The following is a 23,518-nucleotide window of genomic DNA, read 5'->3' as shown; positions in this document are numbered from 1 at the left end:
GACATTTCTGGACTGAAAATGAGAAATCACATGCTAACATGGTCATGTTGTGAAAGACATGTCTTCCTGGCTTGCAGATCACTGCCATCTTGCTGTGTGTCCACAAGACAGAGAGAGAGAGAGCGAGAGAGAGAGAGAGAGAGACAGCATTCTACCCCAAAACATCAGAATCCACATTCATTTCAAGTGCACATAAAACATTCTCCAAGATAGATCACATGCTAGGCAAAAAAACAAAAGCCTCAATAAGTGTACGAGGACTGAAATCATATCAAGCATATTTTCTGACCCCAAGAGTACTAAACTAGAAATCAATTACATGAAGAAAACTGGAAAAAAACACAACTTGGACGCTAAACAACATGATACTAAACAACCAATAAGTCACTGAAGACGTCAAAGAGAAAATTTAAAAAACCTCTAGACAAATGAAACAATATTTCAAAATCTATGCACAGCAAAACCAGCAGTTCTTAGAAAGATGTTTAAAGTGATAAGGCCTACCTGAAGAAACAAGAAAAATCTCAAATAATCTAACTTTACATCTGAAGAAACTAGAAAAAGTACTAACTACTACCAAAGTTAGTGGAAGGAAGGAAATAGTAAAGGTCAGAATGGAAGTAAATGAAATAGAGACTAAAATTTAAAAAAATAGAAAAGCTCAATGAGACTAAGAGCTCTTTCTTTGAAAAGATAAAATTGATAAACATTTACCCACACTCACCAAGAAAAAAAATAGAGATGACTGAAATAAATAAAATAAGAAATGAAAAAGGAAAAGTTGCAACTCACAGTACAGAAATACAAAGGATTATAAGACATTACTAAACAAACAATTTGGACAACTAGAAGAAACAGATAAATTCCCAGAAACATACAAACTCCCAAGATTGAGTCAGGAAGACACAGAAAATCTGAACAGAGTGACCACTACTAATGAAATTAAATCAGTAATAAAAAAACTCCCAACAAAAAAGTCCAGGACCAGATAGCTTTACAAGTGAATTCTACTAAACTTTTAAAGAAGAATTAATATTCATCGTACTTACATTATTAAAAAAAACTGAAGATGATTGAACCATTCCAATCTTATTTTTTGAGGCTGGCTTTACCCTGATACAAAACCAGAAAAAGCCACTACAAAAAAAGAAAGTTACAGGCCAGTATCCCTGATGAACATATATGCAAAAATCCTTGGCAAAATATTAGCAAAGCAAACTTCAACAATACATTTAAATGATTATACATCATGATAAGGTGGGATGTATACCAAGGATGCAATAACCACAAATCAATCAACATGTTACACCACATTCATATAATATTAGATAGAACCCAGGCACACAGGAATATTTTCAGTTTCAGGTTGATCAATTCTATTCCATCCCTCCGTTGCCCCTGTTCAGCAGGAAGTAGCTAAAGCAGTCATCTCCCCTTTCCCACAAGATTGTGGAATGGTATTAACAGTGGGGAATTGAAACAGAGGAAGAACAGAACTAACATCATGTTGTAACTGCCTCCATCATTCTTTAGTTTATGCACTCTATTACTCTGGCTATTCACATAAAGAGTTAAATATTAGAGAAATGTTGCTTGTGCCCAAATATCTCATTAAGTTGCCTGAAGAAAGTTCCCATCCCAGGGTCTGGAGCTTCTAATGGCTACTACTTGTTATAGATAGGTTTGCTTTCAGCCCAGAAACCTTGCTAATAAGTGGAGATAAGAATGGTAGAGTAAAACTAACTACTAACAATTTGAAGTTTTTGCAGATTTGGGATCCAGCCTACATAAGCAGGCAGAAGAACAAAGAAATGTTATGCTTCCCGTAAAGGCCATGTGACTCCAAAGAGTCTGCACTCCAGTTTTACCCTTTAGTCTTGAACTCTCTTGCTTCTCCTTTCCTGTAACATAAAAGAAGTATGATTTTTATTCCCAGTTTATATGGTTCTTTAGGCCAATACTCTGCCATCATCTCAGTTTGCTGACTTTTTGAATAAAGCAGCTATTCCTTGCCCCAGCACCTTGTCTCTTAACTTACTGGACTGTTGTGCAAGAGCAGTACGAACTTGGACTTGGTAATAGATGGAATGGGAGATGGAGGGCTTTTACTGAGATGGGGTAGAAGTGAGGCAAAATTTTCAAAATCTGTTACAGATAAGTTTAAGTTTGAGATTCTTATTAAGTAATCAACTTAAGATATTAAGTAACAGGTTATGATATATCACCAGAAAACAATTTGGCTTTGCTCCTTTGTTAGATTATTTACTTTAATCTTACTTTTATTACCATGCTACATTTAGCAAACTGCCTATCTCTTATAATCCAGTCTCTGAATGCTCATGAAAATACCTGACATCAGTCTGGCAATATCATCATACTTAATCAAATCTTTCTCATGTATATTTAGTATTTACTTATAAAGTAGGCACTTTAAAAAAACTTGACTCTTTCTCTCTTAGGGGATGATTTAATACAATCCTTTTCTAGTTGATTATTTGTATCCTAAGGGCATCAAGAAATTTGGATTGTCTCTCTTAGACCTTGGGTTCTGTTTACCTCACCAGAACTGTTTGGAAGCCATTTTATAAAGTAGATATATAAAAGTGAATAGCTCATCTGGGTTATTTTCCCCTCTTAACATACCAATATAGGCTATGTTTCTCTATGGTTTATTATTTATTCAGTAACCTTTAAAATATTTAAAGCAATAGAATTTTCCTTCCTCAACTGAAGGAATGTTAAATATGCTCAAAGTGCTTATGGTTAGAATCTCCTTATTCTAAAGCTCTGTTTGCCATTATAACTTACAATTTTCTGATACTGGATTTCTACCACTGAGCTATATTATTAGATCATATTTATAGTTTTAATTTATAGTAAAGTATTATATTTGTATCAAAATATATCCTTAAGATATAAAAATTGGGCTTCCCTGGTGGCGCAGTGGTTCAGAGTCCGCCTGCCGATGCGAGGGACGCGGGTTCGTACCCTGGTCCGGGAAGATCCCACATCCCGCGGGGCGGCTGGGCCCGTGAGACATGGCCGCTGAGCCTGCGCGTCCGGAGCCTGTGCTCCGCAACAGGAGAGCCACAACAGTGAGAGGCACGCATACCACCAAAAAAAAAAAAAAAAAAAAAAAAAAAAAAAGATATAAAAATTGTGATTTTTTTCTATGACAAATTCTATTATACAATAAATATTTTAAAGTGGCTCTACTGTACTGAGCATGTTAATTTTCTTATTTCAATACAACATGAATAAAACAGAGAAGGGAAATGGTTTTAAAATGAAAAGAAAACCTCACTTCATCATTAATTAATATTTATATAATTGGTTTGTTATTTTCATATTCCAGAAATTCATATATATGCCTGAATAAGGAGGTCAGTTTTCTTTCTTGGTAGAGGATTTGAAAGAACTTTAAAAAGGAGAAAATACTTGGAAAGGAGAAGTATTTACTATTAATAAATCAATATAGGATATAGCTATCATTCAATGTGTCAATAAAATCCAGATATTTATGTGGAGGCATAGGAATATCAGAAACCATATGTTATATTTTATTTTCAGCTTTAGATGACTGATTTCCTAGGACTTTAAATTTTACAGAATATTTGTTGGTTGATTTGTATTTACCTTGTATTTCTGCAGAGTGAGTTACATGCTTAAGAAAAATGTCACATCTGGATTTCAGTCACAAATATTTTATGAGCCTTTTGACCACAGACAGCTTATTAAAATATGGCTTGTCTCCTCAACAGTAAGCTGGAAATAATGCTTAACAGTTTACTGAGATACAGTGTGACAAGTGCTTTTAAGCCTGGCTTGTAGTAGGAACCACAGATTTTCCATCCTTTTTCTCCAGCTTTTTTCAGGTTAGTAGTCAGGTCAGCTTGTGACATGTAAACCAAAATCCTGTCCAGCCTTCAGAACCCATTTAAATGTTTGGTTGTCAATGAAATCTGAAAGCTTTCTCTCCCTTCCCTTAGTAATGTTCTAGAACGTTCTCTATAAATGTCTGTCTAGTTAGTGGGATTCTGTTATTTTCTAAATCAGGAGCTGTTTCTTAGATGTTAAGTAAATTATTATAGTATGTGTTCCAATATTTACTTGCTGAAGTGAACTGTTTTCATCACTGAACCTTTTATAATAGAGACACTTAAAATTCCTTTGTTTGAGTTTCCAGAAAATTCCTAATCCATGTTAGTAAATCACACAAAATTAGATTCTGCTTTTGAAAACATATATTCAGACTAAGTAGGTTTTAACTATTTGTGTATATTTCCTGGCCTTTTAACTCCAATTAACATTTGTCACACAATGAACTTTCATTAGACAACTGACATCATTAGACAAGCTTCACTAAAAGCATCATTAATTTTGATTTCATTTATTTAATAAAACCCTGTGGTTAATTATAATCCTTGTGTATATTTTAGAAATAGCTCTAATAACATAGATTGTTTAAATACCTATATTACATATAGAAAAAATGATGTATTTCAAAATCTTTGAAAGATTGGCTCTTTTAAAATGTGTAAATACTATCACTTTTATTTCAGTTGAATTATATTTTTAAGATTTAAAAGATTTATTACTCAACGTTTTCTGATGTTACCATTCATTTGTTTCTTATATACTTATTAAGCCCTTATAATATGTTAAACATTGTTTGAACTCTGAAAATAAGTTAATGAATAAACAAAAAGACATCTCTGTACTCACATAAAGTATATTTGTAGTTTTCATCTTCACAGTGACAATTTGTTATTACTTATTTGAAACATAAATGCATATTACAAAATATTTATTGTTGGCAAAGGCACATAAAATTACATTAAGTGTAAACTGCTTGTTCACTACTTCCTTATTACATATAAATAGAAAGTCATTGTTTTCAGAGATATTTCATGTATTGATAACTTTATCATACTGTATTTGCAAACCCTAATCTATGATTTCTGTGGCCAGAATATAAGCAAAAAGTTTATGTATCCTTATTACCTAATCAAATGAATAAATTTTGTTTTGGCTTACCCTATATGATTCTTGCTGTAATAACAAAGTGTGTTATCACTGATTCAGTTTAAACACACACACACACACACACACACACACACACACACCATTATCTGAGTACTCAGTCCCTAAGGGGTTTCAATAGCTTTCTCTTCTGTAATCACTGTGCTGACAGTGGACTGCTAGAAACTCTTCCAGGTCAGTGTTCTTCCTCTTTGGCTTCCCCTCAGTATATATTATATTCTTGCTATCTAAAGACTTCAGAATACACATATTTAATTTGGATAAACCTGACCAACTTAATCCTTTAAAGTGTAATTTCTTAATTAGATAATATGTTAGTGATTAATTTTTATTTGGATCTCAATTGTGATTTCTAAGTTATGATTTTATCATAAATAACCCCTTTTTATATGTAAGGTAATAGGTTTCTCTTCTCCACTTAGATTCATGTAGGGAGCTGTCTTATGACTTCTAAGTTTAACAGAAAAAAGATCTCTTGCTTGGTGAGTATGGACATTTGTTCAGAATGTATGAATCAATGCTCAGTTGTTTTTATTCACTTCAATTTTGCCAAATAATGAGATTCTCAGTCTTATCTCATTCTCTTTTTCAACAAACATTTTTTTAATTGAAGTATAGTTGATTTACAATGTTGTGTTAATTTCTGCTGTACAAGAAACATATATATACATTCTTTTTAATATTCTTTTCCATTATGGTTTATAACAGGGTATTGAATATAGTTCCCTGTGCTATACAGTAGGACATTGTTGTTTATCCATCCTATATATAATAGTTTTCATCTGCTTAACCCAACTTCTTACTCCATCCCTCCCCCACCCCGCTCCTGCTTGGCAACCATAAGTCTGTTCTCTATGTCTGTGAGTCTTCAACAAACATGTTTTGATCATCTTTTCTACATCTGGAAGAGGAAGTACAGAGAAAATCTGTGCCGTCATGGAACTTTGCCTGGGGAGACCTCCAATTACCAACCACAATAATAAATGAGAAAAGTACAAATTAAGGTCAGGTCTGAGAAGAAAATCAAAAAGATGGTGTAATTTAGAAAGTGAGTTTGGGACACTTCACCATAAAGAGGTCTCTTTAAAGAGATAAAATCTTAGTTGAGATCTAAAGGGAGAGAAGGAACTGGACATGGGCAGATAAAAGGGCAGAACATTATCTAAAGGATACATGATGAACAAAGTACCACATGGAAAATGGCATATTAGAGAAATAGTGGTATGTTTGAAAGCATTGCATATGTAGTCAAGTGAGAAAAGAGGATAATAGTTTGATATAAAATTGAGAGGCAGAGCAGATTGTATAAGGCCTTGAGAGCAAGGTTAAGGAGGTTTGACCTTATTCTAAGAATCCACTGAAGTATTCCAAGCAGAGAGTTATAAGGCCTGATTTTTCTATAGAACCATTCTGAAAAGAATTTATTGCAGAAGGGCAAGAATGGAGGCAGGGAGATGGACTGAGAACGTCACTTTATTAAACTAGGGGAGAATTCAATAATCGGGAGAGGAGAATTGAGAATTGTGATTCTCCTCAATTCTATTCTATCACACTTGAGTGATAGGAATACCCTATATCTAAATTGTGTAGGTTTGAACATATACTTAAACACTTTGTAAGGAAATAAATATAAGCATATTTATACAATATGTGTTATATTTACAAACAAATATAATAATATAATTTATTTATTTATGTAAGTGTAATGCAAAAAAAAAACAATAAAACAAGAGATTCATGCCTTTTATTCTTTACCTCTTCAAACAGAAATTCTAAATGATGAGGAAGAGAAGTTAATATGAACTCCTTTTTTTTTTTATATTCCAGGTGATATCTTCCAAAAATGACTATTGAAAAAAACATACGTTGGTTCTTAAGATAGTGAGGATTTGTGTTCCATACACCCCAAATTATTAGAGAATGATAAACTTGGCCATGACAAGAGTTTTGTCTCAGAAAACCTATCTTGACTGATCACTGGGCTCTCAGGTCAGGGAGTTTTCAGGTGCTTTAAACAAAAACTACTCCACCTACTCAGAGCTCTGTGTCAGAATTAATTCAGCACCAGATTTGAACTAGTGTATGTTGGGTAAGGTAGGTTGAACAAGGTAAATGGAATTGAGAAGTTATTTGTCCTAACTGGAAAATTGTTATGTTCCTCATTCTAAACATGTTCCACTAGAGACCCCAGGGCATATTTTGAGGAGCACACCGTGGTCAGATAAGATTATTTTTCCCTAACTCTTCCCAGAATGCTTCACACACACACAAATGCCCCTTGGTCATGGTGTGAAAAAAATCTACACGTCTATTTAATTTCTCCTTTGTAAAGATTAGGTGTGCAAAATTATTGAAGGTAAATATTTCTAAATAACCAGAATGAGCACATATTTTCTTTTAGGCCTGGAATAATACTATGCTCATATAATTCCTTAGAGAAAATAAAAAAAAATACCTTAGGAGAAAAAATGTCATTTCTATTCTACTCTTCCTCCTTAGAGAGGATAAAAAGGTAAAAGAACTGTTCTGAGTTGATAAATAAAGGTATAACTACATCAACTCTCTCAGAACGAAGAATTGCTCTGAAAGCCAACAATACCACAGTGCCAAAAAGCTAACTAATGTCTCAAGAGCTCTGCACAAACATTACAGACATGTCTTCACTTTGTTTTATTCCTCTTTGGAAGAGGTGAGTTTCTATGAGCGTAAGCATTTTCCTAAATAGAAATTTCCCTTAGGAAATTTAAATCCCAACTGTTTCAAGGCAGAAAGGGTCTTTCCATTATGCCTCTAAAGGGCAAGCAAGTCAAGTGATGGCAAACAAAGAGTGTGAAAGACCAGTGAATTGCCAAAAAAATGAGTAGTGGACTGTCAAGTGAATGTAAAAGTTTTCATCCAGAAGTAGATAGAGAATTAAGACAGGGACAGCAAATGATGGAGCGGGGGTACAGAGAATGGTGAATCTTGTCTTCATGGCCCTCTGAAACTTTAGTGGTGGCAAGTTCAAAGGCATGTCATGGTCAGGAAAATAGCATAAATAAGTGCAGTTGATGACAGGTAAAATGCAGAGTATGTGCCCGATCTCAAGACAGCAGCCTCTCCTCACAGCCAGCCTATTGTTTCCAAAATGAAAATAATATGTCCATCCAATATTTCCAGGGCTTCTATGTTTTTATAAGAAGCAAAAATTAAGAGTACTATGACTTGTCCTAATTTTAAAAGGTTATATATCCTTGTAAATCACACTACCCAATAAAATAGAATGAAGTTCAGCCAGTGGGTCACATTTACCAAGGTGAATAATAATTAAATGGTTGAAAGTAATGGTGTAAAAAGTTAAAACCCATATCTTCTGAAGATAGAAGAACTGGCTGACTGGTAATGTCTTGTTTGGCATAAGGTTCAGCACAGTCTCTGACCATAACCCATGGAGTAAGTGGAGTAGGTAGACACGGAGATCATCTCTTATGGGTCCTCTGCCTCCAGGGAGAAGTACTTGACTCTCCTGTGTTTAGAGATGAGAAAATACTGGCTATTTCATCTTTACTTAATGCTCACCTACCATTAAGTATTTCATCTTTACTTAATGCTCACCTGCCATTAAGTCTCAGGTGACATTCAGAGTTCCAGCATTGTCAAGACTGTGACTGGGAGTAAACACAGGAAAGCTTGGATTCTCCCAGGGTCTCATAACATAAGCAGCATGAAGGCATGGAGTCTAGCCTATCCTGTGCAATTTTCCCAGCACCTAGACAAGCAGGAATGTTGTAGGAGCTCAGTGTAGGGCCCCAGAAGAATGGCTGGAACTTGGAGTTCAGAGTCTTACCTGCTAAGGTATGTCTTGATAAAGATGCTCCACAGGACCAGATGTGCATTACTCAGATGTTGGCAACTTATGTAAACAACTTAGAGAAAAAGATACTCAAAACAAAAAAGTCAGGTAAAAGAATGTCTCCAAGAGAAAGAATTAGTAACTGAAATAGAGCACTGAGATTAATTATCCATTAAAGGACCAGAGGGAAAAAATCCTTTCAAAATGTAGGAGACACATTTTTCTTCTCTGTGCATTAGAGTTATTGGGGTTGAGATTTCAAATCACAAATGTCTCTGAAGATCTTTGCTTTGTAATGGATTATATTTCTATTTCTCTGATTAAAAGCCAGATTTAACTGGCTCGGTAGTGATTCAATACTGTGATTTTAGAAGGTCTTTACAATTTAAAAAATTCTGTTTATATTATACAGAGCCATGGAGCATTTCCATTAAAGGTAGGAAGGAAAATATTACAGGTAAAAATCACTGACTTCCTGGAGATGCTATTGACAGTCATTTATAGGCTAGGGAAATACTTCTGTCTCAAGAGTGAAGCTGTATCTCATTTATAGGCAGCACAATTTATTTTAGGTGTCTGTGGGGTTATAACCTCATTCTCTAGTTTCCAAAGGTGAAGTAAGTTTAGATTCACTTACCAAAAGGGACAGAATTGTATGTACATTGGATTCTCTTCCCTTCCCTTTCTAACTAGTTAAGGAAAATCTGTTTTTCAAATGGCAATACCTCATACTGATGGCAAGGGCTTTCATGCTTCCAAGAGTAAGAAATATTCTTCCTACTGGGGCTTTGGGTCACTTCATTGGATTTCTGCTCTGATGTCATAAGCCCACTGTCTTAGTTTGGATTCTGCTGAAATCAGAACCTGAGATGAATACTAAATTTATTCAGCAGGTAACCTCAGGAAGAATGAGGGAGTGGGGATAGTGAGACCAGAGAATGATTAAAAGTCAGCAGAAGCAGCCCTGATAAGGAGATTGTTGTAGGTGATGGGGACATGATTGCACACTACAATTTTAAGAAGTGAATAACATATACCCAGGATTATTTACCAGAAAAGACAGTGGTTGGAATATTTATAAACTGCCATCCATCTCCTGTTCTTTGAAGGGTGCCTTCAGGGCACTGACTTACTGTGTTTTTCATGTGGGCTAAGCTGGCTCCATGGTGTAGGTAAAGATCCTGGATTTGGAACAGAGACTCAGCATCACCTGACTTGGGGAACCATCATTATAAGGTGCTCACTCCAAAGGCTGCTAAAATCAGAGGCTGGCCGAGATGTTGTGACCTGGACTTCCAGAAGAAATAGCAATGCCTACTTTCCAGAAATACAGCTCCCTAGCCTGCTGCTCTTCATGTGCATTCTGGTTTTCACCATTCAGTTGACCCCAATTCCTAGAAGAATTCAGCCCTTTAACTCTGCTTTTCATACCCAATTATTTCCTCTGTTTGCAATGGGAGATGGCTAATATTATAGTATTCTCACCTTGAAACATAGGTTATAGGTTTCTTCAAACTGGCTTGACCAGAAAGCTCTGTACTTTGGGAGTTATTGAGCCTTCATGAATAAACCTGATACTTGGATTCACTTTTGTCTTTTGGGAGCTGATACCTTGTTAGAACCTGGGAAGAAGGAAGGCTGATTGATCAGAAAGTAAAATCACCTCAGTGCCTACATATTTGCATTGTCCTGTAACTATTATTTTTGGTATTCACTGGTCTTGAGAATCATTTTGATTAATATTTGCTTGAATGATAAAGTATTTCCTAATGTTAGGATAAAAATACAGTTTAATAATTTATCTATAGAATTTCATTAAGCCCAATTACTCTGTAAAGTGTCAGATGAATACATTTATGACATATAAAAATTGCTGCCCTAGAAAACTAAATATAAGTGGATAATAACCTATAAATATATGATAATTTATATGCTTTTAATAGGCAGTACATAATCTTAACCATTATTTTTCGATCATATTTTGTAGGATATAAAATATTAACTGCTTTAAGATTGTTATATGTTATATAAAGTATCACTAATGATAAGGTCACTGGGCTTAATTTGCTATTGGTTTCCTTTTAGAAAGATTTATTAGGGGTTAATAAGTAATGTAAAAGGACTAAATTTTTTCATTTTAGGTCACTTTTAGACTTATTGCATAGAACTATTTCACTTTGTAATATTAAATCAAATTATACTGTCCGTGAATTTAGAATAGGTGTTATGTATTTGAATATATATGCCTTTAATTCAGAGTGAGTCAGATTTGCAGGGTTTTCTTTTTCTTCTCTGAATGTTTTTCCACAGTATCAATAAATCAACATTATAAAAGCAAGACAATTATCTGTTCATTACTTATGTTAAAAATGTTTTTAGGGGCTTCCCTGGTGGTGTATTGGTTGAGAGTCTGCCTGCCAACGCAGGGGACACGGGTTCGTGCCCCAGTCCAGGAAGATCCCACATGCCGTGGAGCAGCTGGGCCTGTGAGCCATGGCCACTGAGCCTGCGCGTCCAGAGCCTGTGCTCTGCAACGGGAGAGGCCACAACAGTGAGAGGCCCGCGTACCGCCAAAAAAAAAAAAAAAAAAGTTTTTAATTAATTTATTTTTTATTGAACTATAGTTGATTTACAATAAAAATGTAAAAAAAGTTTATTTTAGTGGCATTATGGGAAGAAAATGGAAAGAGAATATACTTAATATAAAGCTATAATCACCAAAGAGTTATGTGATTTATCTCGTAAAAAGTTAAAATTCACTACAATTAAGCAACCAAATTACTTAAAGTCTGAAATGTTCTTTCATTTAAAAAAAATCTTTGGGGGCTTCCCTGGTGGCGCAGTGGTTGAGAGTCCGCCTGCCGAGGCAGGGGACATGGGTTCGTGTCCCGGTCCGGGAAGATCCCACATGCCGCAGAGCGGTTAGGCTCGTGAGCTATGGCCGCTGAGCCTGCGCGTCCGGAGCCTGTGCTCTGCAGCGGGTGAGGCCACAACAGTGAGAGGCCCGCGTACCGCAAAAAAAAAAAAAAAAAAAAAAAAAAAAAAAAAAAAAAAAATCTTTGAATGCCTCTAATGTCCTGGTCACTTTTCTAGGCACTGAGATACAACAGGGAATAAAAGGTAGAAAATTTCCTTCCTCCAAGAAATTCAATTCTAGTAAGAAGAGATAAAATAAATCATTACTTAAGTGATATAAAGATAAGATAGTGATAATTGTTACAATATTAAAAAGTAGGTGGAAAGAGTGACATAGTATTATTTTATATAATGTGGACAGGCCACTAAGAGAGACTATACAGTAGTCTCTGTATAGCAATGGAGACTCAATGAAATAAGTGAGAAAACTGCTCATATCTGAGGGAGTCATTCATCCTCAGATGAGCATCAGGAGGTCACCTAGGATGGGGACTGGGAGGCTGCAATACGAACTGTGGCCAGGGACCAGATTATGTAGAATATAACAGGACAAAGAAGGGAGTGTGTGTTACATTCAAATAATTATTTGAAGCCATGGATTTTGAGCTGGGGGTAAAGTGATCCGTTTCATATTTTAAAATGATCACTCTAGGTATTTGATGAGAAATACATGTTAATGTGACATGAATGGATGAAGGAAATAAGATGTTATAGCTCAGGCAAGAGGATCAGGGTGACTGTAATGACGGTTGTGAGAAGTGATTGAATTTAAATATATTTTGAAGATGCAGCCAAAGGGATCTGCTGATGGACTTCACGGGATGTACCAACAAAGACTGGAAAATAATTCCATAATTTTGGCCAAAGAAACTGTGTGAACCATGACAGCATCCACTGAGACAGAAAATACAGGGGGTGGAGCAGGGTTGGGCTAACCCATCAGTATTGGGGGATTGGTTGGAGGTATCATACGGAAATCCAAGTGGAAATGTTGAGCAGTTATTTGAGTATATGAGTTGAGAGTTCAGGGGAGAGTCCAGAACTTATGAAAACAATTTTGTTAATTATCAGTATATGTATGATACTTAAACAAACAAAAACCTGGATGGAATCCCTTAAGGGATGAATGTATTTAGAGAAGGGAGAGGAGGAATGAAGTTCTGAACAGGTACAGTATTCACCAGAGGAGACAGAAAACAGTGAAGAAATTAGTGATTGTAGGAACATGGAATGCAAGTCTAGAAAGTGTTTAAGTAGAAGGAATGTGTAAAATGCTTCTGAAAATATGACTAAAATGAGGAAGGAGAATTTGCTTTTGAATTTGTCCATGTGGTTCTAGTTGGTGACCTACAATGTGAAGAGTTTCATTTTAGTCTTGGGATTAAAAGCAACTTGGGAATAGGTTTGAAGGGAATGGTAAGTTAGGAAATGCATACTCAATATAGACAACAGATTTGATAATTCTTTTTTTAAAATTTTTATTGGAGTATAGTTGCTTTACAATGTTGAGTTAGTTTCTACTGTATAGCAAAGTGAATCACCTATACGTATACATATATCCCTCTTTTTTGGATTTCCTTTGCATTTAGGTCACTGCAGAGCATTGAGTAGAGTTCACTCTGCTATACAATAGGTTCTCATTAGTTATCTATTTTATACATAGCATCAATAGAGTATATATGTCAATCCCAATCTGCCAATTCATCCCACCACCACCTCTTACCTCCTTGTGATCCATATGTTTGTTCTCTACATCTGTGTCTCTATTTCTGCTTTGTAAATAAGATCATCTATACCACTTTTTTCAGGTTCTACATACATGTGTTAATATATGATATTTGTTTTGCTCTTTCTTATTTACTTCATTCTTTCTGACAGTCTCTAGGTCCACCCACGTCTCTACAAATGACCAAATTTCATTCCTTTTTGTGGCTGAGGGACATTCCATTGTATATATGTACCACATCTTCTTTATCCATTCCTTCTTTGATAGACATTTAGGTTGTTTCCATGTCCTGGCTATTGTAAATAGTGCTGCAATGAACGTTGGAGTGCATGTGTCTTTTTGAATTATGGTTTTCTCAGGGTATATGCCCAGTAGTGGGATTGCTGGGTCGCATGATTGTTCTATTTTTAGTTTTCTAAGGAACCTCCATACTGTTCTACATAGACAGCTCTCCTTTTGCTTAAGGAGGTAAAAGCCCAGTCATCAGAAAACTATAAGATACTGATGAAAGAAATCATCTTTATTCATCAGGGAGATTGTTCCATAATTTTCCTTTTTTGTAGTATATTTGTCTGTTTTTGGTATAAGGGTGATGGTGGGCTCATAGAATAAGTTTGGGATTGTTCTTTACTCTGCAATTTTTTGGAAGAGTTTGAGAAGGATGGGCATTAGCTCTTCTCTAAATGTTTGATAGAATTCACTTCTAAAGCCATCTGGTCCTGAACTTTTGTCTGTTGGAAAAATTTTAATCATGGTTTCAATTTCATTAGTTGTGATTGGTCTGTTCATATTTTCTGTTTCTTCCTGGTTCAGTCTTGGAAGCTTATACCTTTCTAAGAATTTGTCCATTTCTTATAGGTTGTCCATTTTATTGGCATAAAGTTGCTTATAGTAGTCTCTTATGATGCTGTGTATTTCTGCGGTGTCCATTGTAACTTCCCCTTTTTCATTTCTAATTTTATTGATTTGAGTCTTCTCCCTCTTTTTCTTGATGAGTCTGGCTAAAGGTTTATCAATTTTGTTTATCTTCATGAAGAACCAGGTTTTAGTTTTATTGATCTTTACTATTGTTTTCTTTGTTTCTATTTCATTTATTTCTGCTCTGATATTTATGATTTCTTTCCTTCTACTAACTTTCGGTTTTGTTCGTTCTTCTTTGTCTAGTTCCTTTAGGTATAAGGTTAGATTGCTTAATCAAGACAATATGGTACTGGCACAAAAACAGAAATATAGATCAATGGAATAGGAAAGAAAGGTCAGAGATAAACCCACACACTTATGGCTAACTAATCTATGACAAAGGAGGCAAGGATATGCAGTGGAGAGAAGACAGTCTCTTCAATAAGTGGTGCTGGGAAAACTGGACAGCTACATGTAAAAGAAAGAAATTAGAACACTCCCTAACACTATACTCAAAAATAAACTCCAAATGGATTAAAGACCTAAATGTAGGAGTGGACACTATAAAACTCTTAAAGGAAAACATAGGAAGAACAATCTTTGACATAAACCACAGAAAGAACAGTTTTGACCCACCTCCTAGAGTAATGGAAATAAAAACAAAAATAAACAAATGGGACCTAATGAAACTTAAAAGCTTTTGTACAGCAAAGGAAACCACAAACAAGATAAAAAGACAACCCTCAGACTGGGAGAAAATATTTGCAAAACAATCAATGGACAAAGGATTAATCACAAAAATATATAAACAGCTCATGCAGCTCAATATTTAAGAAAACAAACAACCCAATCAAAAAATGGGCAGAAGACCTAGATAGACATTTCACCAAAGAAGACATACAGGTGGTTCAGAAGCACATGAAAGGCTGCTTAACATCATTAACTTTTAGAGAAATGCAAATCAAAACTACAATGAGGTATCACCTCACACCAGTTAGAATGGGCATTATCAAAAAATCTGCAAACAACAAATGCTGGAGAGGGTGTGGAGAAAAGGGAACACTCCTACACTGTTGGTGGGATTGTAAATTGATAGAGCCACTATGGAGAACAGTATTGAGGTTCCTGAATAAACTAAAAATAGAATTACCATATGACCCAGGAATACCACTACTGGGCATATACCCAGAGAAAATCATAATTAAAAAAGACACATGCACCCCAATGTTTAATGAAGTACTATTTGCAATAGCCTGGTCATGGAAGCAACCTAAATGCCCACTGACAGATGAATGGATAAAGAAGATGTGATACATATATACAATGGAATATTAATTAGCCATAAAATGAAAGGGAATTGGGTCACTTGTAGACACATGGATGGACCTGGAGACTGTCATACAGAGTGAAGTAAGTCAGAAAGAGAAAAGCAAATATTGTATATTAATGTATATATGCGGAATCTAGAAAAATGGTAGAGATGAACCAGTTTCAAGACAGAAATAGAGATAAAAATGTAGAGAACAAATGTATAGACACCAAGGGGGGAAATCGGAGGGGGTGTTGGTGGGATGAATTGGGAGACTGGGATTCATATATATACACTAATATGTATAAAATAGATAACTAATAAGAACCTGCTGTATAAAAAAATAAATAAAACAAAATTTAAAAAGAAAAAAGAAATCAAAGATGACACAAACCAATGGTGAGACATACCATGTTCTTAGATTGGAAGAATCAGTATTGTGAAAATGACTATAGTACCCAAAGCAAACTACAGATTCAATGCAAGCCCTATCAAATTACCAATGGCATTTTTCACATAATTAGAACAAAAAAATTTACAATTTGTATGGAAACACAAAAGACCTCGAATAACAAAAGCAATCTTGAGAAAAAAATAATGGAGATGGAGGAATCAGACTCCCTGTCTTCAAACTATACTACAAAGCTACAGTAATCAAGACAGTATAGTACTGGCACAAAAACAGAAATATAGATCAATGGAACAGGATAGAAAGCCCAGAGATAAGCCCAGAGATTAGGTGACTTATGGTCACCTAATCTATGACAAAGGAGGCCACAATATACAATGGAGCAAAGGCAGCCTCTTTAATAATTGGTGCTGGGAAAACTGGACAGCTACATGTAAAAAAATGAAATTAGAACACTCCCTAAACCAAACACAAAAATAAACTCAAAATGGATTAAACACCTAAATGTAAGCCCAGACAGTATAAAACTCTTAGAGAAAACCATAGGCAGAACACTCTTTGACATAAATCGCAGCAAGATCTTTTTTGACCCACCTCTTAGAGTAATGAGAATAAAAACAAAAATAAAAATATGGGACCTAATTAAACTTAAAAGATTTTGCACAGCAAAGGAAACCATAAACAATACAAAAAGACAGCCCTCAGAGTGAGAGAAAATATTTGCAAATGAAGCAGCTGACAAAGGATTAACCTCCAAAATATACAAACAACACATGCAGTTCAATATCCAAAAATGAACAACCCAATCAAAAAATGGGTTGAAGACATAAATAGACATTTCTCCAAAGGAGATAAACAGCTGGCTGACAAACACATGAAAAATGCTCAACATTACTAATCATTAAAGAATGCAAATCAAAACTACAATGAGACCTCACTTCACACTGGTCAGAATGGCCATCATCACAAAATCTACAAACAATAAAGGCTGGAGAGTGTGTGTAGAAAAGGGAACCCTCTTGCACTGTTGGTGGGAATGTAAATTGATACAGATTTGACAATTCTGTTTAAAAAAAAGAAATGTAGTTTAATAAGCATATAAAAAGGGAAAGATTCAAAAATGAGATGAGAAAGAGGTTAATATCAATATTTATATGCTCGTAGTAGTGACATAGTATGGATGAAGGAATTTATGTTGCAGAAAATAATGTCAGGATGAATGTCCTTTAATGATAGGTGATAGAGGACAGAAGAAATTTACCAGTGGAAGGGATAACCACAGACAGGAACAGGGAAACCAGAGAAAAGCATAGTGTATGACTGCAGATCTCTGCAGGATGCTAGTTGTTAGTGGGAAGAGAAAGAAGTTCTCTTCTGATCACTTTTACTTTCTCAGGAATATGAGAGACAAATATTTAAACTGAAATTTAAATAGAGGGAAGATTGATGGGAATTTAAAAAGAAAAGAGAGAGCCAGAAATAATAAGCTAGGATGCTGGGAAACTGGATTGATTAGTGAGAAGCAGCATCTGTCAGAGGCACCAACGGCTTCCTTGAGGTCTGTGGTCAGGAAGTCAAAGTAAGAGCAACCAATGTAGAGTGTGAGAGTCTGTGTGTGTGTGTGTGTGTGTGTGTATGCATACTTGTATTTTTTCCTCCTGTTCTATGCCACCCATGTGAATGAAAAATATATGGGAGGTTGGGATTAACTTCAGGATAGAGGTGTTTTGATATGAGTGTTATGGAAGGAGACAGAGGCAGGATAATGCAAGTAAGGCAGTGGTTATAACTGTGAGTCATGGAATTAGGTTGGGAAAAAGGAGATAGGGATCTGGTAGGAGGAAGAGGCAAAAATGAGGTTTGGATGTGGCGTCAGTGAACAAGAATTCTTGAGAGAGCTTTGAGTTTCCTGCTCACCTCTTCAGCCAATGCCATGCTGTGCTGTTTCCACTGGCTGAAGCACATCTCTTAATGGTTCTATTATGTATAAAACATAAATATCTGTTATTAGGGAAATATTCTCACCTTTATAGTTTATTAAGTACAATTTTGATTTTTGATATCTCTTAATCTATTTCTTTATCTATACACATATATATGTTATCTACCAATATATAAATGGCATTTCAATCTTAATCCAAACCCGTTTTTTCAAGGCCTTTTCTGATTGCTTTCTTTAAATTCAACCTCCCCAACTCCTAACCTTATCCCAGCCTTTTATAATCTCTTTCTACATAATTTTTCCCTATGGCAATTAATATATCTGCTCTATACCATGTTATGATCTCTCTCAAATATATGTATAGTTAAGGAGAGAGTAAATATGAATGAATTAATTTGTATGATCATAGCTTTCTAGAAGAAGTATAAGAATTGAATCCTCCAACCCTTCCAGGAAACAGTTTAAGCAGCTGCCAGTCTCTGACACATCTGGCCTGAAATGAAGGCTAAATCAACTCAGAATTGACTACATCTACAGAGACACTTGGTTACATCAGTTACTGCATAGTGATTTCAAACTGAGGGGTCATAGCAGACCACCAAACCAGGTGTGAGACCCCTTCACAATGGCCTGTGAGTTGGGCATTTGTAAACTTCCAACAAATCTTTCTGAAATTAGGAAGAAAACTAATTTATTCCAATATGAGAAGCTACAAATACAGTAATGAAAAAGCAAGCATAATTTTCTGAGTTCAAAAATCAAATTTTCCTTGGAAAACAGGCCACACAAAATCAAATTTAGAGCTTGAAGGAAGCCCATGGAAATCATTATTCCTTAAGTGGCCTTCCCAAGAATCAGTTTATACATATATGCTATATGAATATGGGTTTATGTGAGCATCATCCCAAAAAAGCTTGAGACCCCAAAATAATTGAAAATACAGTGTTTCAGAACCAATGAATCAATGAGAGGAAGTTGAAGATTTTCATTAAAAATAAAAGGGGCATAATTTGACTCATCAATGATTTATAAAATGATATTTAGTTCAGTGATACACTTTTCTATTTATATTTTATTAACTGTTCATCATTCATGAATATTTATGGAGCACATACGAGGTGAGGGCATTTCTCACCACCTCTGCTGGGCAGTGCTAATCTAACTCACTATAATCTGTCACCTGGACCATTTCCAAAGCTTTCTGATAGGTCTCGCTGCTTCTATTACTGAAACTCTCTACTTCATTCTCCACACAGGAGTCAGCATCATTTAATGAGCATGTAACTTAAAAGCAAACAGAATGTAAAAATCAAACCTTTCATTTTCAATCTCACTCTGTCCTCAAATTACTGCTCCATTTCTTGTTTCCTTCTTTAAAAATAAAAATATTCGTTTAATAAACTGTGTATTCATCTCAGCACTTTTCTCACATTTTCTCTTAAATCCACTTCAAACAGAATTTTGCACCCTCCACTCCAGCAAAACTGCTTCCTTGACAGTGTCACCAATGACGTTTGTATTGCTAATGCCAATGGTTAATACTTAGTCCTTATTTTACTTGACATAATAATATTTGACAACATTGATCACTCCCTCTACATGAAATAATTTACATGCCTTTCCAAACCCTATCTGCTCTTGTTTTTCCTCCTGTATCACTGACTGCTCTTTTAAATTTCCTTTGCGAGTTCTTCCTTCTCTCCTGGAACCCTAAATATCGCAGTGCCTCTGGGCTCAGTCCTTGGTCCTCTTCTCTCTTCTATCCACACTCACTCTTTTGTGAGCCTACCCAGCACCACAGTTGTATATCTGAAGACCCCCACATGTATATTTCAATTGGAGACCACCTCATACCGCCAACTGTGCACTCAGCTTCTCCACTGGGGTGCCTAATTGGCAACTCAATCTTAGATTTTGAAACAATGCTAAGAACCATAGCTTTCAGTGAAATAGGTTGTGAAAAGAAAAACAAAAAACACATTAATCCTTCAAATTTTAGGATGAATTTAAAGTATCAGAACAATGTGTTATATCAAGTAATTTTACAAAACATGTTTCTCAGTAGTATTCAGCTCCGTGTGTCATTTCTTATTTTAACAATGTTAGTGTGGTAGCAGCTGCAAAACAATAGCATGGGGAATGGTATTGCTATTTGGATATGTGTGGTCCCAAGTACAAATCTCAGTCATTTGGAAGATGAGGGACAATATGAAAGTTAGAAAAGATACTTTTATAGCCAGAATGTATTGCTTCTTATTTATGTAATAACATCTGTAGACTGTAGTTCAATTTTTTTTTCTTTAATTTCAGCCAAGACTTCTGTGTCTGTAACAATTGTTACCAAGGTAACCTTTTCTGAAGCTATCATTATTCCCCAGGAAGACACCTGTATATATTTTCTTCAGGGGTCAGCTTCCTATTGCTTTTGACCACTTATTCGCTGGAAATGCTTCTAGTTCTTTATCAGTTTTGCTTTTCAATATCAGTTCTATTTGTCTAGTTTTTTGTTTTTTTGTTTTTTGCTTTTTACTCCTAAGAGTATAGAATCTAATATTAGATTCACTTAGCCAGCTTCTCTCAGGAAAGAAACCCAGAAGATCCCAGTGGTGAAGAATTCAGACATTAATAAATTATGATTTGAGATTTGAATACATTCTTGCTGGGTCCACATAATTAATATTTGTATGCCAAAACAATATAGCTTTTTGTATTTCATAAAAGCAAATTCTCAGCAGAAGTTTAGAGGGCTAATGTTCTTTCCTAAGTTCATTGATGACTTTTGCATTTATTTTTGGATAGAATTTATGTTGTGGAATGATTGATATTGAGGCAACAGGCTCCAAATCATATTTTTCTCCTGGAACTTTAAATTCACAAGGGCTCCTGGATTGATTTCTAGCATATAAGTATGTTTAAAAGAGCTAAACTTACTCTTTATATTTTTTTAAAGTAACATTTGTATAATGGATATAACAGTACTATTTCTCTTAGATTATTCATACAACAATGTCTTTTCTGTATTACAAGCATATAAACATACTTTAGATAAACTTCAATTCAAAAAAGCATAAAAATGTAAAATACCTTGATGTATAATTCATATATTTCTTAATGTTTAGTAAATTTTAAATTAAAAAGCATAAATTTTGTTTTTACTAGTTTCTTTTACAAGAGACAAAGAGCCTCTTGATCCTCCTGCCCCACTTGCATGGAACAGGTTAGTTCAGGATTTGCAGAGTAGATATGAGGATGCCAGTTATTTACAACCAACATGTTGATACAGACAGAGCAGGTAGAAATTTACCTGAATAACCAGGAGCACAGAGGCAGATGTATCCACCTGTTCTTTTGACACAATTTTCTCCATCGGGACAAGGTGAGATTTCACATTCATTTATATCCAGTTCACAGAAAGATCCGTGATACTCAGGTTCACAATTACATAGAAATCTAGAGAAAAAAAGAGAAATAATGTAACAACAAATAGCATTTCATTATATACATAATTCATATATATATTAAATTTCAGACTTTTAACTAAATTTACAGAAATTGAAATATTTTCATTTAATTTTTTTCTTTGAAGAAAATACAATTCACCTTTGTTGGTTTAAAACCTCGGGAGTTCCCCAAGTCAAATTATAATCTGACCCCATATAGAGAGAGCAAGAATAAACCAAAGAAAGAGGCAGACCACCCCAGATCAGTAGACGGCAGGTTTAATACGTAAGGGAACTTAAGTTAGAGGCTTGTCTTGGGAGGTCACAAGATGAGTAGATCTCTGAACCTGCCCACCAGAATCTTGTTAGGAGCCTCCCATTGCCCTGGTCCATCTCATGAGTCAACCAAAGGTCCAACAATCTTCTAGATATTTTTCTCCTTAAAAGTTCTTTATTTGGGAGTGTTTTTTTAAATGAATGTATTTGGGTAAAAAATTACTGGAATTTCATAGATACTATTGACCTTAATTCTGTACCTGTATTTCTTTTGTTATAGTATAAATATCACCTTTAACTACATTCTATGTTGAAAATTGAAAATTATTCTCTCCATGGATTGAATAACATTTTTTCCTGATACTAAAGTCCTTCTGATTAATTTTTTTAAATCCTTTTAACAAAACAATTTCATTAGTGATTAATTATAGTAGCAGATGTTGCAGAAATTGAATGTTATTCAATGATTAGATGTTGGGTTCAAAGTGTCATGAACTTAATGGGCAGAGGGACTCTCAAAAGCCTTGTCCTTGAGAATGACTTCCAGAAACTTCATCTGACCCCCCTTTCAATGTCCAGCTGTCTCCTCTTTATCTTATGCATCAGCATCTGATGACTCTGAGTTGCTGAGTTCAGATTTGTCCTCAACTCTTATTTGGAAGTATTTCTTTGTTCTTATGAGTATTTCCTTCTATTGAGTCAGATCCTGTCTCAATTGACTCTTGACTGCTTTCCTCTGTAGTCTAAGCTGTGGCAGCTACAGATATAAGTACATGTGGCAAGATCACTTTGAATGTATTCTCAGTTTCTTCTTGGATATTGTGCCCACCAAGTTTATGTTTAAACATCTAGTCAGTCTGTATCTGTTTGCCAGAAGGGAGAAGACCAATCCTCCTTAGATGAATTGTGACTAGTTTTAGTTATGTGTTGGTAGAATAGCATCAATAAAAGCAACAACCAAATAATTGATGATAAAACAAATAAATAATGTTAGAGGAAGAAACAAGTAATTTAGTCTTTCCTAATTTAACTTCTATATTCATAAAAATATTAATGAAAACATGGAATGAATTTCTATAGATAAAATTAAATTGAGAGAAAAGTGCACTTAGCAAAACAAGCTCTATATAGTTGCAATTCTCCCCCATCTTGTAGAAGTCTAGAAAAAAGCTTTATCAAATATCCTTTCAATGCTTTTTTCTTTCTTTTGGCTGCACCATGGAATGCAGGATCTTAGTTACCTGACCAGGGATCGAACCCATGCCCCCTGCAGTGGAAGCACAGAGTCTTAACCATTGGATGATCAGGGAAGTCCCTCAGTGTTTTTGAGACAGATTTTTATTCTGATTTTCTGAGGAAACCTCTTCCTAATTGTTTCGACATAATCATAATTTCAACAAAAATCATAACCACCAGAAATCTAATATATCCAAGCTCCCCATTCACCACACATTAATTTACTGAATGCCAAACATTAGTCATATACCCAGATCCAAGTGTAAATAAGCTTGGTTTTGCTTTTGAAAGCCTCATAGACAATTTAAGGACATGGACATGTAAACCAGGACAGTAAAGATATGCCAGTAAAGACAGGTGTACAATCCTATAAAAGCAGAGCTAACTTCTAGAGAAAGTGACAGAAGAGGTTTAACCAATTAATCATAAAGAAAGAGTGGAATCTTTGAATCTGTTGGACAGAACACATTAAAATTGCATGTCTAATGT

The 23,518-nt window shown here is 35.1% G+C and overlaps 1 protein-coding gene across 1 annotated transcript in view; it reads right to left on the bottom strand.

Annotated features, from left to right (window-relative positions):
* The window catches only part of EYS (eyes shut homolog), a 1,696,347-nt gene that overhangs the window by 1,133,366 nt on the left and 539,463 nt on the right, over positions 1–23,518 (bottom strand). The window contains 1 exon segment of the mRNA XM_032651890.1: positions 21,382–21,527. Within this exon segment, the coding sequence (XP_032507781.1) occupies positions 21,382–21,527 (146 nt within the window).

Source organism: Phocoena sinus, chromosome 12 (genome assembly GCF_008692025.1).
Source record: "Phocoena sinus isolate mPhoSin1 chromosome 12, mPhoSin1.pri, whole genome shotgun sequence".
Lineage (NCBI taxonomy): Eukaryota > Metazoa > Chordata > Mammalia > Artiodactyla > Phocoenidae > Phocoena > Phocoena sinus.
This window is presented reverse-complemented; position numbering and strand designations above follow the sequence as displayed.